Source organism: Choloepus didactylus, chromosome 7 (genome assembly GCF_015220235.1).
Source record: "Choloepus didactylus isolate mChoDid1 chromosome 7, mChoDid1.pri, whole genome shotgun sequence".
Classification (NCBI taxonomy): domain Eukaryota; kingdom Metazoa; phylum Chordata; class Mammalia; order Pilosa; family Megalonychidae; genus Choloepus; species Choloepus didactylus.
Window position 1 is genome coordinate 44,269,580 of NC_051313.1, and position 14,474 is coordinate 44,284,053.

A 14,474-nucleotide genomic window follows, 5' to 3' on the forward strand; every position below is an offset into this window, starting at 1 on the left:
AAACTTAGCATATTATGAGATACTTTGCTAACTTTCACCCGTTTTTTCCCCCTCAGATTTAAAATTAGTATATGAAACTGAAAAATGAGAATATACATTTTCAGCATCATTCTCTTGAAGACCATTTGTTTCAACCCAATTTGAATCTGCTTTTTTTCTATTAGAATTTAATAGAAGGCACTCTAATCTTGTGATGTGGCTTTTTTTCCCCCCACAAGTAACTGGTATGGGGTGGGGGAGATCATGATGGTCATAGACTTCTGTTAGAAAGGTTGATACACGTAATTTAGATTGAAAACACTGCTTCTTTGTTTTCATTGACTCCTAGAGTACATCTCCATGATCATCGTTTCATAGATGATGAATCTGAGGCCTAGGGGATTCAGTTAGTGAGAAAGTTGGGACTCGCATCCAGGTCTCAAGCTACCCAACCCTGGCAGTCAGAGATCTCTGGGTCTAAACCAGGATATGCAGACTTGAAAGATGATTCCCTACTTCTGGATCTCCTGCTGTTTTGTAGTGTGTTTCATATATTTTTTATTTGTAAGGCAGTTAAGGTGTTGATGTCCTACCTCATTAGATTGTAATAATAATGAAAAATGTGATTGTAGAGGGCTTAGATAACCAAATGGCAAATAAAAAGTGAACTCAGTCATGGAACAGAAGCTGAAATTGCTTTAGTACCCTGAAGTACATCTAGGGAGAATTCAGAGTCTGGGCAGAAATGATGGCATAAGTTAGATTTTGGAGTTTAAGTAATACATAAGTAATATAACAATTGCTCATTGTTCTCCCATTTTTTTCTGTATCTGCCACTAGGGCAATTCCCACTGACTTCAAAAGAAGCTCTATATGTAGGCTTAGGAAGTAAGAGAGGAATGTAATTTAAAATCTTGACAATTTTTAATTATAGCACTTTTGCATACAGAGTATATCCTGGGCACTTGCTCTGTATAAACCAATAAGCAATATGGCACGTAGTTATTCACTGCAACAAGTAGGCTTTTACAAAGTTTGACTATATAGTGTGACCTTTATAGCAAGCCAGATAAAAAGTATTCCCATGTTTAGTACTTAAATGAAGGGCCATTGTGGGTAAGGAATAGCAGTGTTTTCCCTTTGCACTGAGAGTGCTTTGGAGAATACAATAAGAATAGTTGTTCAAGGTTAGCGTGGTCACTGCCTAGACATCCCTGAAGATCGGGAAAGTGATTAAACTAGAGGAAGGGGTAGCAACAGACAAGATGGAATTTAACAAAGGATTATGAATATTGAATCTTTATATGATTTTCTTTTTCTCAGTTGCTAGGGTATTAGAATAGCTAGAAGGAGAGAGTTGAAATGGTGGAACTGTAACACATAGCATCCTTTGAAATTTGTTCTGTAGCTACTTGTTAAATTGTAATTTGAAAGCTATACCTTTTTGTATATATGTTATATTTCATAATAAGGAAATAACTGAAACCGTGGTACTATAACTCATAACAACTTTGGAAATTTCCTATTTATCTACTTGTTAAATCATACTTTGAAAGGTATTACCTTTTTGTGTATATGTTATATTTCATAATAAGGGAATAACAAACTGTGGAATTGTGACATATAATATTCTTTGAAATTTGCTAACTAGTTGTTAAATTGCACTTGAAAAGTTATTACTTCTATGTATATATGTTGTATTCTACAATAAAAAACTATGATTTAAAAAAGAAGAATAGTTGTTCAGTCACAGGACTTCAAACTGACCAACTGACTTCTTGTTGACTTGCAAATTTATTTTATCTACTGACTTTCTTTGTTTGAAGAAAAATGTGGACACTAGGTGAGTCTGCACAAAACATGGAGTTTGCAAAACCAGAGAAAGATTTATCCCCATTGCATGTTCACAAGCTGATAACTGTATAGCGCCTCATTGGGCCAGTTTGGTACTTGTTTTGTACTTTGGAGGCGCCATCAAGTGGCAACATCAGGAACTGAAGCTGCTGTTACACAACCACTCCTCCTTCTGCCAAGCATTGCTGTGAAACACATTTTTACTTTTTTATTTGAGGTAATGAGGCTGCTTTGGACCACGAGTTAGGGGGAAGAGATGCTGACAATAATGAGGTCAGAGATGTGACTGCAGTTGGGTCCTTAAGCAACCATTATATCTGGTGTTTTCACAATCCTGCATTCTCAGGGAGAGAATCAGAAATTAACTTCAAGTTTTTCTTTACTTAATGAAGTCTTAAAAATAGCCAGGAGAGTAGTACTCACTTGAGGTGAGTAGTAATTGTTGCCATTATTGTTGGATATAATTTTAATTAGAATGATTTTGAAAATTAAGAAACATTGACCAGTATTGCTACAAAGACAGACTTATAGACCAATGGAATAGAATTGAGAGTTCAGAAATAAACCCTCACATCTAGGCCAACTGACTTTTGACAAGGGTGCCCAAGTGCTCAATGGAGAAGAATAGTCTCTTCAACAAATGGTGCTGGGAAAACTGGATATCCATATGCAAAAGAATGAAATTGGACCCCTGCCTCACACCATATACAAAAATTAACTCAAAATGGGTCAATTACCTAAATGTAAAAGTTAAAGCCATAAAACTCAGAAGAAAACATTGGGGGATATCTTTAGGACTTTGTATTAGGCAATGGATTCTTAGACTTTATAACAAAAGCATCAGCAGCAAAAGAAAAAATAAATTGGACTTCATCAAAATTAAAACTTTTGTGTGTCAGAGGACATTATCAAGAAAATAAAAAAAACAACCTACAGAATGGAGAAAATATTTGGAAACAACCCAGTTAAAAAATGGGCAAAAGACTTGAATCGACATTTCTCCAAAGGCGGCAACAGGAACATGAAAAGATACTCAACATCATTAGCCATTTGGGAAATTCAAATACAAACCACAATGAGATACTACTTCCTACCCAATAGAAAAAAAAAGAATGGAAAATAGTAAGTGCTGACAAGGATGTTGGTGGGAATATAACATAGTACAGCCTCTGTGAGAAACAGTTTGGTGGTTCTTCAGAAAGTTAACTGTGGAATTATCATATGACTTAGCAATCCCACTTCTAGGTATGTACCCAAAAGAATTGAAAGCAGGAACTTGAGCAGATATTTGTACACCATTGTTTGTAGCAGCATTATTCACAATAGCCAAGGGTGGAAGTAACCCAAGTGTCTATCAGTAGATGAGAGGGTAAACAAAATGTAGTATATTTGAACACTGAAATGTTATTTAGCCATAAAAAGGAATGAAATTCTGATATATCCTATAATGTGGTTAAAGCTTGACGGCATCATGTTGAGTGAAATATCAGACACAAATATCGAATGATTCTACTTATATGACATTACAAGAATATGCAAATTCATAGAAACAACGTAGAATACAGTTTACTAGGGGCAGGGAGGTTGAAAGGTATTATCAATCAGGGTTTTCTAGGGAAACAGAACCGACAGGATATATCTGTAAATATGAGATTTTATAAAAGTGTCTCATGCAGCTGTTGGGATGTACGAGTCCACATTCCATAGGGCAGGATGCATGAGTCCAAATTCCATGGGACAGGCTGCGAACTGGCAGCTCTAATGAAGGTCTTTATTGAACTCCGCAGGAGAGGCTGGCTGGCTGAAGAAAAAGTGGAAGTGCTCTCTTCTCCCTTAAAAGTTTTCAGCTGATTGGATTAAATCCAACTGATTGGATTCTCTCATTGCTGAAGACATTCCCTTAGTTGATTGTAGATGTAATCAGCCACAGATGCAATCAATTGATTGATGATTTAATAAACCAGCCTTCTGGTTTATTAACCAGCCACGGAATGTCCTTACAGTAATGGTTAGGCCATGCTTGCTTGACCAGACAACTGGGCACCGTCATCTGGCCAAGTTGATACATGAACCTAACCATCACAGAGGGGGCATAGGGAGTTGATGCTTACTGGGAACAGAGTTTCTGTTCTAGGTAATGAAAAAGTTTGGATATTGGGTGGTGGTGATTGTAGCACAACATTGTGAATATTATGAACACCACTGAATTGTATACTTAAAAGAGGTTAAAATGGGAAATTTAATGTTTCCACAATAAAAAAATTTAAAAAAAACATTGAGCAAACACCCGTTAAATGCAGGGTTATATGCCCAGTGCTGGGCACAGTCTGAGGTCTCTGTCCTCAAGGGCTTGCAGGATGGCTTCTGAAGTAGGATTTATGTGTGGAAGTTAACAGTGTGACAAATGCCAAATATCAATTGTGTGGCATAGATCTCAGGTACAGGGGCTGGCTCAAGGGTATTATGGAGGAAGACTAGACGTGGGCCTTCAAAGAAAGGGAGGGCTTAGCAGATGGTGAAGGCATCAGAGCCTGGAGGAGTGGTCCAGTGTACTTGGTGATTGAGGGGACCAGATTTCTGTTGTGGAGAGTTTGGTTCAGGAAATAGAGGAAAAGTCAGAGAGTTGAGATAAAGATTAGACTGTGGAAGAACTTAAATGAGATTTTGACTAATTACATTTCCATCAGAATGGACAAAAATAGGAGGGTAAAATATTTCATGGGTGAATTCAGTTTAGGATGTATCCCTGAAGTAGTAGTTTTAGTGCTTTTTTCCCCCATTTGGGAACTACTGAAACTGTATAAAATTGTAAAATGTGTGAATTGAAGAGTTTTGGAGGAGTTGATCTTTAGTGTCTTTTATTCACAATTTTTAATTCTGTGAAGTTAAAAGCAACTCTTCTATGAAAAACATTTGTGAGAAAAGATTTTCTTAATTATGTTTACTGGTATTCATTTTAGGGGGAACAAACAGCTGGTTCAGAAATTTTGAGGTGACTTTTAAGGTCGAAAAAGGGTGACAACTAGCCTGCTGTGATTTGGGTAAGATAGAAAAAAAAACAAAATGGAAATGAAACTAGGGTTAATACTGTAGGCAGAATACATGCTCCAAAGTCCACTGTACTTGCTAGAGATAAGTACCAAAATTTTCTGCACTTTTATCAGCCAAGTCAAAGAGTGGCTCACAGGCGCAGTTATGCAATTTACAGTTACAGATTAATGAGAAGCACAGCTACCACCCCTGAGTCCTTAGAAAAATGTTTTTCCATGGGCATGCATAAAGAGAATTGACAGGAAGAATTCCCTCAGCAATAACTCCTTAGCTAACATAGGAACAAACATCAAAGCATAACCCTTTTTTTTTTTATGTATACAATGTGATGGCATTGATTACATTTGCAATGTTGTGCTACCATCGCCACCATCCATTACCAAAACTTTTTCATCACGCAACAAAAAAGTTATTTTTTTCATTTTTTTATTGTGATAAAATATACATAACATAAAACTAATTTTATCCTTTCTCAAGTGTACAATTCTGTGACATTAAGTACATTGACAGTGTTGTGAAACCTTCACCACTGTTTCTTTCCAGAACATTTTCATCATCCCAAACAGAAATTCATACCCATTAAGCAGTAACTCCTCATATTCCCCTCCCTCCAGCCCCTGGTAACCATTATTCTGCTTTCCCATCTTAAGAATTTGCTTATTCTAAGTATTTCATATAAAAGAAATCATATAATATTTGTCCTTGTGAGAAAAAGAGTTGCTTTTTATGTCCCTCAGCCTAGATAGATAGCATAACAACAAAGTGCAGTAAGTAAAAAATTCTTCTGGGAATCTGAAACCATGCAGCCCACCTAGGCAATTCTCTGAAGGATTTGCTTAATCCAAGAATAAAATGTGAGCGTGTATAAAGCAATGATTCTTGACCAGTGATTCTTTTCTGGGTCATGTGATGGTTAAATTCAGGTGTCAGTTTGGCCTGATCATTATTGTGAGGATATTTTGTGGATATAAATCGTTAGTCAGTTGATTTGTGTCTATGACTGATTACATCTACGGCTGATTACATCTAAAATCAACTGAGGAGCTTGCCTTCAGCAATGAGTGAACTTTCATCCTATCAGCTGAAAGCCTTAACGGAGAACTGAGGATTTCAGCAGTCAGTACAATTTCTTTCTACTTCAACCAGCCAGCTTTTCCTGGGAAATTCAGTAAAGCATTCTTCAGAGTTCCAAACTTGCAGCATGCCCTTCAGAATTTGGATTTGCCAGTCCTCCATAGTTGCACAAACCAATTCCTATAATAAATCTCTTAATATTTACATATAGCTATAGCTATATATATCCTGCCAGTTCTGTTTCTCTGGAAAACCCTTATTACTCCAGGTCACAAACTTCTCTGGGAATTTGATGATAGGTCTGGGTCCCTCTCCTCCCCACTGCACGTATGCATAATCACAACAAATATATTTTGCATGGTATTACAGGAAATTCACAGTTTCAGAGGGTTCACAATCCCCCACCCCCAGGTCATCCATAAACTCTAGCCAAAGCACCTCAGGACCAGTAGAAGGGCTACAGTGAGTAAACATGGTAAAAACATGGAGCACAAAGATGATTGTGCTGATAGGGCAGATTCATCTGCTTTACCAGGCAGCCAAATTGAGGATAAGATTGATTTCCATTTATGAAAGTTGGTGAGCTTGACAGGACATGTCTGAACAGAAGAGTTTATTCCATGCTGACAGGAATTTAGTCAGGAATGTGATTTTTTTTGTAGAGAGCAACTGAGTCTACTCACACACTAAAAAGGGCCCCAGGTCCTCACGTATAGAGGAAGTTATGGTAATTTTAGCCTAGAAAAATTTTAAGACAGATGTTACCAGGAACCATCTGAACTACTTAAAAACTACAGACAAATCCTTGGTAAAGAGTTCTTAGCATTTCTAACTTTTAAGCATTTATAGCTTCTTAGTGAACCTAAAATAAAATCCTTGTGTGACCTAATCTTGGGAAGCTGAAAGACTTTCCCATTTACATGTTGAGATAATCTGTTTTATTTATCCAGTTTGTTTGTTTAAGACTCTCATTGACTGTGGATTTTTTTGCATTGCAGTGTTTTGATCTTGGGCGCTTCAGGCGGAGTTGGTACTTTTGCTATACAGGTAAAACAATTTCCTTATCCTGTGAATGAGGAAGATTAATGTCTACATGAATTTGTAAACTCACATATTCTTAATTATTTTCCCTTAAAAGCTGAAAAAAAAAGGTAGGCCCAGTAAATTCACTGTAATTTCAGCTTAGTCTTTTCAGAGGAAAATTTTCCAAGTTAGAAGGGATTGTTAATCTTTCCAGAGATTTAGTATATGAGTGGTGTGTTGAGTGTCCTCTATAACAAATGTAAGGCAAGCTTTTAGGGAGGAAGACCACGGGCAGCGCAGGTGGACGAAAGTTTGCGATTTGGTAGGAAACATGTCAATGTCAAAAACCGTTATTAGTTTCCAATCAAAATTTCTACAGATTTTTTGGTAGAAATTGATAAGCTAATTCTAAAATGTATATGGAAATGCAGTGGCCAAACAATCTTGAAAAAGACAAAGTTATAAGACTTACATTATCTGATTACAAGCCTTTCTATAAAGCTAATAAAGCTACAGTAATCAAGATTGTGTGGAATTGATATAAAGATAGACATTTAGATCATTGGGACAGAAATAGGCTTATATATGGTCAGTTGATTTTCTTTTTTTTTTTTTTTTTGGTTCATCAATAAATGTTTTAAATATATAAATGTTCTGAATTTTGACAGTCTTAAATAATAAATCTTTTTTTGTTTTGTTTTGGGTTTTTTTCCTTGCAATTTTACTGAGATATAGTCACATACCATACAATCATCCAAAGTGTACAATCAGTTGTTTACAGTATCATCATATAGTTGTGCATTCATCACTACAATTTTTGTACATTTTCATTACTCCAAAAATAAAAATAAAAAAGAATACCCAAAACAACCCATCCCCCCTATTATTCATTTACTTTTTTGTCCCCATTTTTCTACTCATTTATCCATATACTGGATAAAGGGAGTGTGAGTCACAAGGTTTTCAACAATCACACGGTCACATGGTATAAGCTATATAGTTATGCACTCATCTTCAAGAAACAAGGCTACTAGGTTGCAGTTCAATAGTTTCAGGTATTTCCTTCTAGCTATTCTAATACACTAAAAACTAAAAAAGGATATCTGTATAATGCATAAGAATAACCTCCAGAATGACCTCTTGACTCCATTTGAAATCTCTCAGCCCCTGAAACTTTACCTTTGTTTCATTTCTCTTCCCCCTTTTGGTCAAGAAGGCTTTCTAAATCCCACGATGCCAGGTCCGGACTCATCCCTGGGAGTCATGTTCCACGTTGCCAGGGAGATTTTTACCCCTGGGAGTCATGTCCATGAGGTGGGGGGGTGCAGCAAGTCCACCTGCAAAGTTGGCTTTGAGAAAGAGGCCACATCTGAGCAACAAAAGAGGTTCTCTGGGGGTGACTCTGAGGCACAATTATAAGTAGCCTTAGCCTCTCCTTTGCAGTAACAGGCTTCATAAGGGCAAGTCCAAGATGGAGGGCTCAGTCTACTAAAATGGTAGTTCCCAATGTTTGCGAGAATATCATTTATTCCCCAGGGGGCTACATTTAATATTTCTACAGTTTTCCCCAGTCCTTCAAGGGGGCTTTACAAATTCTTCTTTTTCCTCTGCCCAGATTACTCTGGGATATATCGGGGCTTCATACTAACCTGTACAGACACACCAGATCTCACTCCCTATTCAATGTCAGTTGATTTTTGACAGAAGTGCCATGGCATTTCAAAGAGGGGAGATAAGAGTCTTTTTAACAAATGGTGCTGGAATAATTTTATATTCATCGCAACAAAATGTACCTCAATGAACCTTACCTCACACAATATATAAACTTAAAATGGATCATAGAAGCAGATGTAAAAGCTATAACTATAAATCTAGAAAACAGGAGAAATCTTTATAAATTTGGACTAGGCAAAGAATTTTTAGGAAAAAACACCAAAACAGAACTATAAAAGGAAAAAAAGATAAATTGGATTCATAGAAGTTAAAAACTTTTGCTTTTCAAATTATACTGTTAAGAAAAAAAGGTACTGCTAGGGAAACAAAAAAGCAAGCCAAAGACTAGGAGAAAATGTGTGTAGAACATATATAAAAGGTTGGTATCCAGAATTTATAAAGAACTCTTGCATCTCAATAATAAGACAATCAACATATTTTTTAAAATGGGAAAAAGATTTGAACAGATGCATCACCATAGAAGATATATGAATGGCAAATAATCACATGAAACAATGCCTCAACATCGGTCATCAGAGAAATGCAAACTAAAGCCACAATGAGATACTACTTAACACACATAAAAATGGCTAAAATTGAAAGGACTTATCAAATGTTGACAAGGATGAGTAACTGGAACCCTCATGCATTCCTGGTGGGGATGAAAAAATGATGCAGCTGCTTTGGAAAACAGTTTGGAGTTTCCTCAAAAAGTTATACATAGAATTACTGTATGACCTAGCCATTCTACTCTAAGGTATAATGCCCAAGAGAATTTAAAACAGGTGTTCAAATAAAAACTTGTACAAAAATGTTCATAGAAGCACTATTCATAATAGCCCAAAAGTAGAAACAACTCAAATGTCCATCAGCTGATGAGTGGATAAACAGAGTAGGATATATCCCTATGAGGGAATATTATTCAGCCATGAAAAAGAACAAAGTACTGATACATGCTAAAACATGGATGAACCTTGAAAACATGCTAAGTGAAAGAAGCCAGACAGAAAAGGTCTCATAGGATCCTATTTATATAAAGTGTACAGAATAGACAAATCTATAGAAACAGAAAGCAGATTAGTATTACTAAGGGCTGAGGAGAGCTGGGAATAGAGAGTAACTACTTAATGGGGTACAGGATTTCTTTTTGGGGTGATTAAAATGTTCTGGAATTAGTGGTGATGGTCAGACAACACACTGGATTGTACACTTTAAAATTGTTAAAATGGTAAAATTTTATGTTATATGCATTTTACAAAAAACCAAAACAAAACAAAAAAAACAAAACCACACACATAAAACAACCAGTGCTTGTAGTCTCCAGGAACAGGATGGGACCCAGCTGCTGCTCCCGTTGTGGTCGGATGGTTTAATATGATGGCTTCTTGGGGAGGGGCTTGATTAAGCCTCTTTCAATATGGAAGGAGACGGCCTTTCTCCAATATGGAAGGTTGTAAGCACCTTTGCATCAGTTTCCAGGGAGGATGGGTTTAGGTGCTACACTTCTCCCCAGATCCCATCACCAACCTTTTGAAGAGCCAGATGGTGCAGGGAGCTTCCCATCAGACTGCCAACTGAATTGAGGGTGGCAGTGGTGTTTCCTGGGAGAGATATGCCTCGACTTCTTTTTAATTACCATTAGTTACCCAGGGCCTAGTCCAGTAAATGCGTCAGTAAATGTGTGTTGAAAGATTAAACAAATGGAGGGAAGGAAAAGACGGAGTAAAAGTGGGAGGAAAAAAGAAAAGAGATATCATACCCAGCTGGTTAGAGTATTAAATTAGTACAACTATTTAGGAAAACCGTTTGGTACTATCTACTGAATCTGAACATAAACTGCCCCATGATGACTCAACGATTCCACTCTTAGGAATATGACTTATAAAGAGAGATGCAAGCCTGCTTACCGAAAGATATGTACTAGAATTTCAGAGCAGGACTATTCTTATTGCTGTCCCCCAACTGGAAATAACCCAAATATCTATCAACAATAAAATGGATAAGTAAATTGTGATATATGCATACACTGGAATATTATGCAGTCTTGAAATCAGACTACAGCTTGCACTCAATGAAATGGATGAATCTGATAAATAGAATGTGGAGTAAAAAAAGATAGATACAAAAGTGTACAGCCTAGATGATTCCATTTAATGATGTCCAAGAATAAATGAAATTCAAAAATCATGTTTCAGGATGCTTACCTAGATGGTAAAACTCTTTATTGAAAAAAAAAGTTACTTATTATAAAAGTCCAAATAGTGATTATTACTTCTAAGGGAGTGAGGAGGTTTTGATTGGAAGAGGGTCAGTGAAGAGTGTGGGTGGTTTTCTAGTTCTGAATCTTGAGCAGTGGTTACAATAGTATTGCTTTTGTAATAATTTCTTAAGCTATACACGTAGATTTTATGCACTCTTCTGTGTGATGTTTTACGATAAAAATACTTTAATAAAATAAACAATAGAAAAATATTAAGGTCAAATCCTGAACAAAGGTAATCTAAGAAAAAAGAATAACAGGGAGAATAACATATCTACAGACAATGAAAGGATGCCACAAAGATGTGCCCAGAAAACATATCAAGATGTAACCTATAATTTTAAAAGAAGCTGAAAGAAATTAAAGATATGATTCAACACATAAAAGAACAAAATAAATCAGAATTAGAAAACCTCAGAGAAAAAAGTAAAAGTAAACTAAAAAAATAATTTCAGTAATGAAGACTAAACTAGAAGGAGCTCAATAGCAAATAAACACAACACAGTACTGCAGTAACAGAAATAGAATGTGTAAATGGGAAAATTTTTAAAATACTAAAGAAATGAAGGAGGAAATAAAGATTCAGTCATTACAGATGAGCAAAGAAGATTGAATTTATGGATAATAGGAGTCTCTGAAGAAGACACCCAGGAAGGTCATAGAACAAACACTAAAAACTGTAATTTGAGAAACTTTCTTGAAATTGAATGATTTGAAACTACATATTGAATGAGTACATCACATACTTTATGAACCTAGAATGATCAATACCAAGAGTATTCTAGTAAAGCTACTGATTTTTAAAGAAAAAGAAAAAAAGTCCTTTGGGCATCTAGAAAAAAGAACATGTGATTTATAAGAGAAATAAAAATATCATCATACTTTTAAAATTTAAAAAAAAGTTGTGATAACCTTTATATAACACAAAATTTGCCATTTTAACCAATCAATTTTTGTGTACAATTCAATAGCCTTCATTACATTCACAATGTAAATTTTATTCACAATGTTATACAGCTGTCACCATCAACCATTACCAAAACTTTTTCATCACCCCAAATAGAACCCTCTATCATCAGACCTTTTGACAGTGATGCTTTAATGTCAGGAAGATGATGGAGTAGCATGTTTAAGATATTCAAGGAAAGAGCGAGCCGAAAGTTTATATCCAGTAATACTGACCTTCAAATATAAAGGACACATACAAACATCATCAACATGTAAGAACTTGGGAAATATTGTTCTCCTGATCCATTTCTGAGGTATCTATTAGAGAATGAGCTTTAGATAACTGATGACTAGAGAGACATTGAATTAAAGATTGGTGGTAAATATTAAATGTACAGTTACAGAACTAAAACTAAATGAGGGCTTTGAAGCGAAGAGTAGAGTGTGTAACAGCAATATGCCCTGACAAGATAGCTATGGTACAGCTATTTTTTAAAAGAGGGGGAAAATAGGGCATATATTAAAATTATTATAATGCTTTCAATAATCATGTTGGTCACAGTATTACTATTATTATTCAGAGACTGTTATATGTGTAAAATGTGATAGAACAAATGAGTACTAACGAGATATTTTAATTCTGTAATCGCCTGTGTCTTTAAGAACCAGGATTCTATGTATAGAAGAAAGGAGATATAGCAGGTTAAGTAAAATATTTGTGGTTTAAAATTTGAATTGAAGTATCAGTTGAACTCAAAAGGTTGTGTGTGTGTGTGTGTCTGTGTGTGTGTGTATAAAGATATCTCTTGAAATTTCATTTCTTACTACAGAGCTTCGAACAAATGGCAGATTCCAGTTTTAGAGCCAAAAATGTACGTGATGGGTTGGAATGTATGAAATAGTAAGGAAGCTATCAAAGACTAGTAGGACCCTCACATCTATAGCCAATCAATTTTTGACAGGGGTGCCAAGTCCATTCATTTGGGAAAATTGTGTCTTCAATAAATGGGGTTGGGAAGACTGTATTTCCATATGCAGAAGAATTAAGGTGGACCCCTACCTCATGCCATATGCAAAAATTAACTCAAAATGGATCAAATACATAAATATAAGAGCCCAAACTTTAAAACTCTTAGAAGAAAACATAGGGAAACATCTTCAGAACTCTGTGTTAGGAATGGTTTCTTAGGCTTTACACCAAGAGCATGAGCAACGAAAGAAAATAGATAAATGAAACTTCAAAATTAAAAATATTTGTGCATTGAAGGACATTAACAAGGTAGTAAAAAAGGCAACCTACAGGGTGGGAAAAAATATTTGGAAGTCCTATCTGATAAGGGTTTAATATCCAGAATATATAAAGAACTCTTGCAGTTCAACAACAAAAAGTCAAACAACCCATTTTTAAAATGGGCAAAGGACTTGAATAGATATTTCTCCAAAGAGGGCATACAAATGGCTGACAAGCTCATGAAAAGATGCTCAACATTATTAGCCATTAGGGAAATGCAAATCAAAACCACAATGAGATACACCTTCACACCCACTAGAATGGTTAATATTTAAAAAAAAAAGGAAAATAACAAGTGTTAGAGAAGATGTAGAGAAATAGGAACACTCATTCATTATTGGTTGGGATGTAAATTGGTACAACCACTGTGGAAAACAGTTTGGCAGTTCCTCAGAAAGTTAAGTACAGAAGTAACATATGACTCAGCAATCCCCCATTTCTAGGTATATACCCAAAAGAACTGAAAGCAGAAACTTGAACAGATATTTGCACACTGATGTTCCTAGCAACATTATCCACAATTGCCAAAACATGAAAGCAACTCAAGTGTCTATCAACCAATGAATGGATAAACAAAATATGATATACATATCCAGTGGGATATTACTTAGCCATAAAAAAGTAATGAAGTTCTGATATATGTGACAACATAGATGTACTTTGAAGACACCATGTTGAGTGAAGTAAGCCAGACACAAAAGGACCAATATTATATGATCTCGCTTATATGAAATAATTAGAATATGTAAATTCATAGAATTCTCGAATACACATTACCAGGGACTGGGATTGGGGTGGAGAATGGGGAGTTAATGCTTTATTGGTACAGAGTTTCTCTTAGGGGTGATGGATGGTGGTACACTGTGAAGGTAATTAATACCAATAAATCATATATTTGAAAGTGGTTAAAATGAGAAATTTTAGGTTATATATATGTTACTACAATGAAAACCAAAAACACCATAGAACTGCACAACACAAAAAGTGAACCCTAATGTATACTATGAACCATAGTCAATATTATGTTTTATATAATAGTAATAATCATGTAAATAGAGTAGTATTGTTTCATCTGTTGTAACAAAGGTACTAATACAAAATGTTAATAACAGGGAAAACTGTGAGGGGGAGTGCTGTATGGGAAATCTGTACTTTTATGATTTTTCTGTAAAACCTACAACTTCTCTAAAAATTTCTTTTTTAAAAAGAGACTAGAATTGTCATATTAAATGGACTCAGGAGCCAGCTTGACAATTTGAGTTTCAATAACAATAACTGCAA

General features: G+C 35.5%; 1 protein-coding gene across 2 annotated transcripts in view; it reads left to right on the forward strand.

The window, feature by feature from the left end:
• The window catches only part of RTN4IP1 (reticulon 4 interacting protein 1), a 52,063-nt gene that overhangs the window by 13,517 nt on the left and 24,072 nt on the right, over positions 1–14,474 (forward strand). For both annotated transcript variants that reach the window (XM_037843530.1, XM_037843531.1), the window contains one exon: positions 6,957–7,005. In XM_037843530.1, coding sequence (XP_037699458.1) covers positions 6,957–7,005 — 49 coding nt within the window. The remainder of the gene's footprint in view (positions 1–6,956; positions 7,006–14,474) is intronic.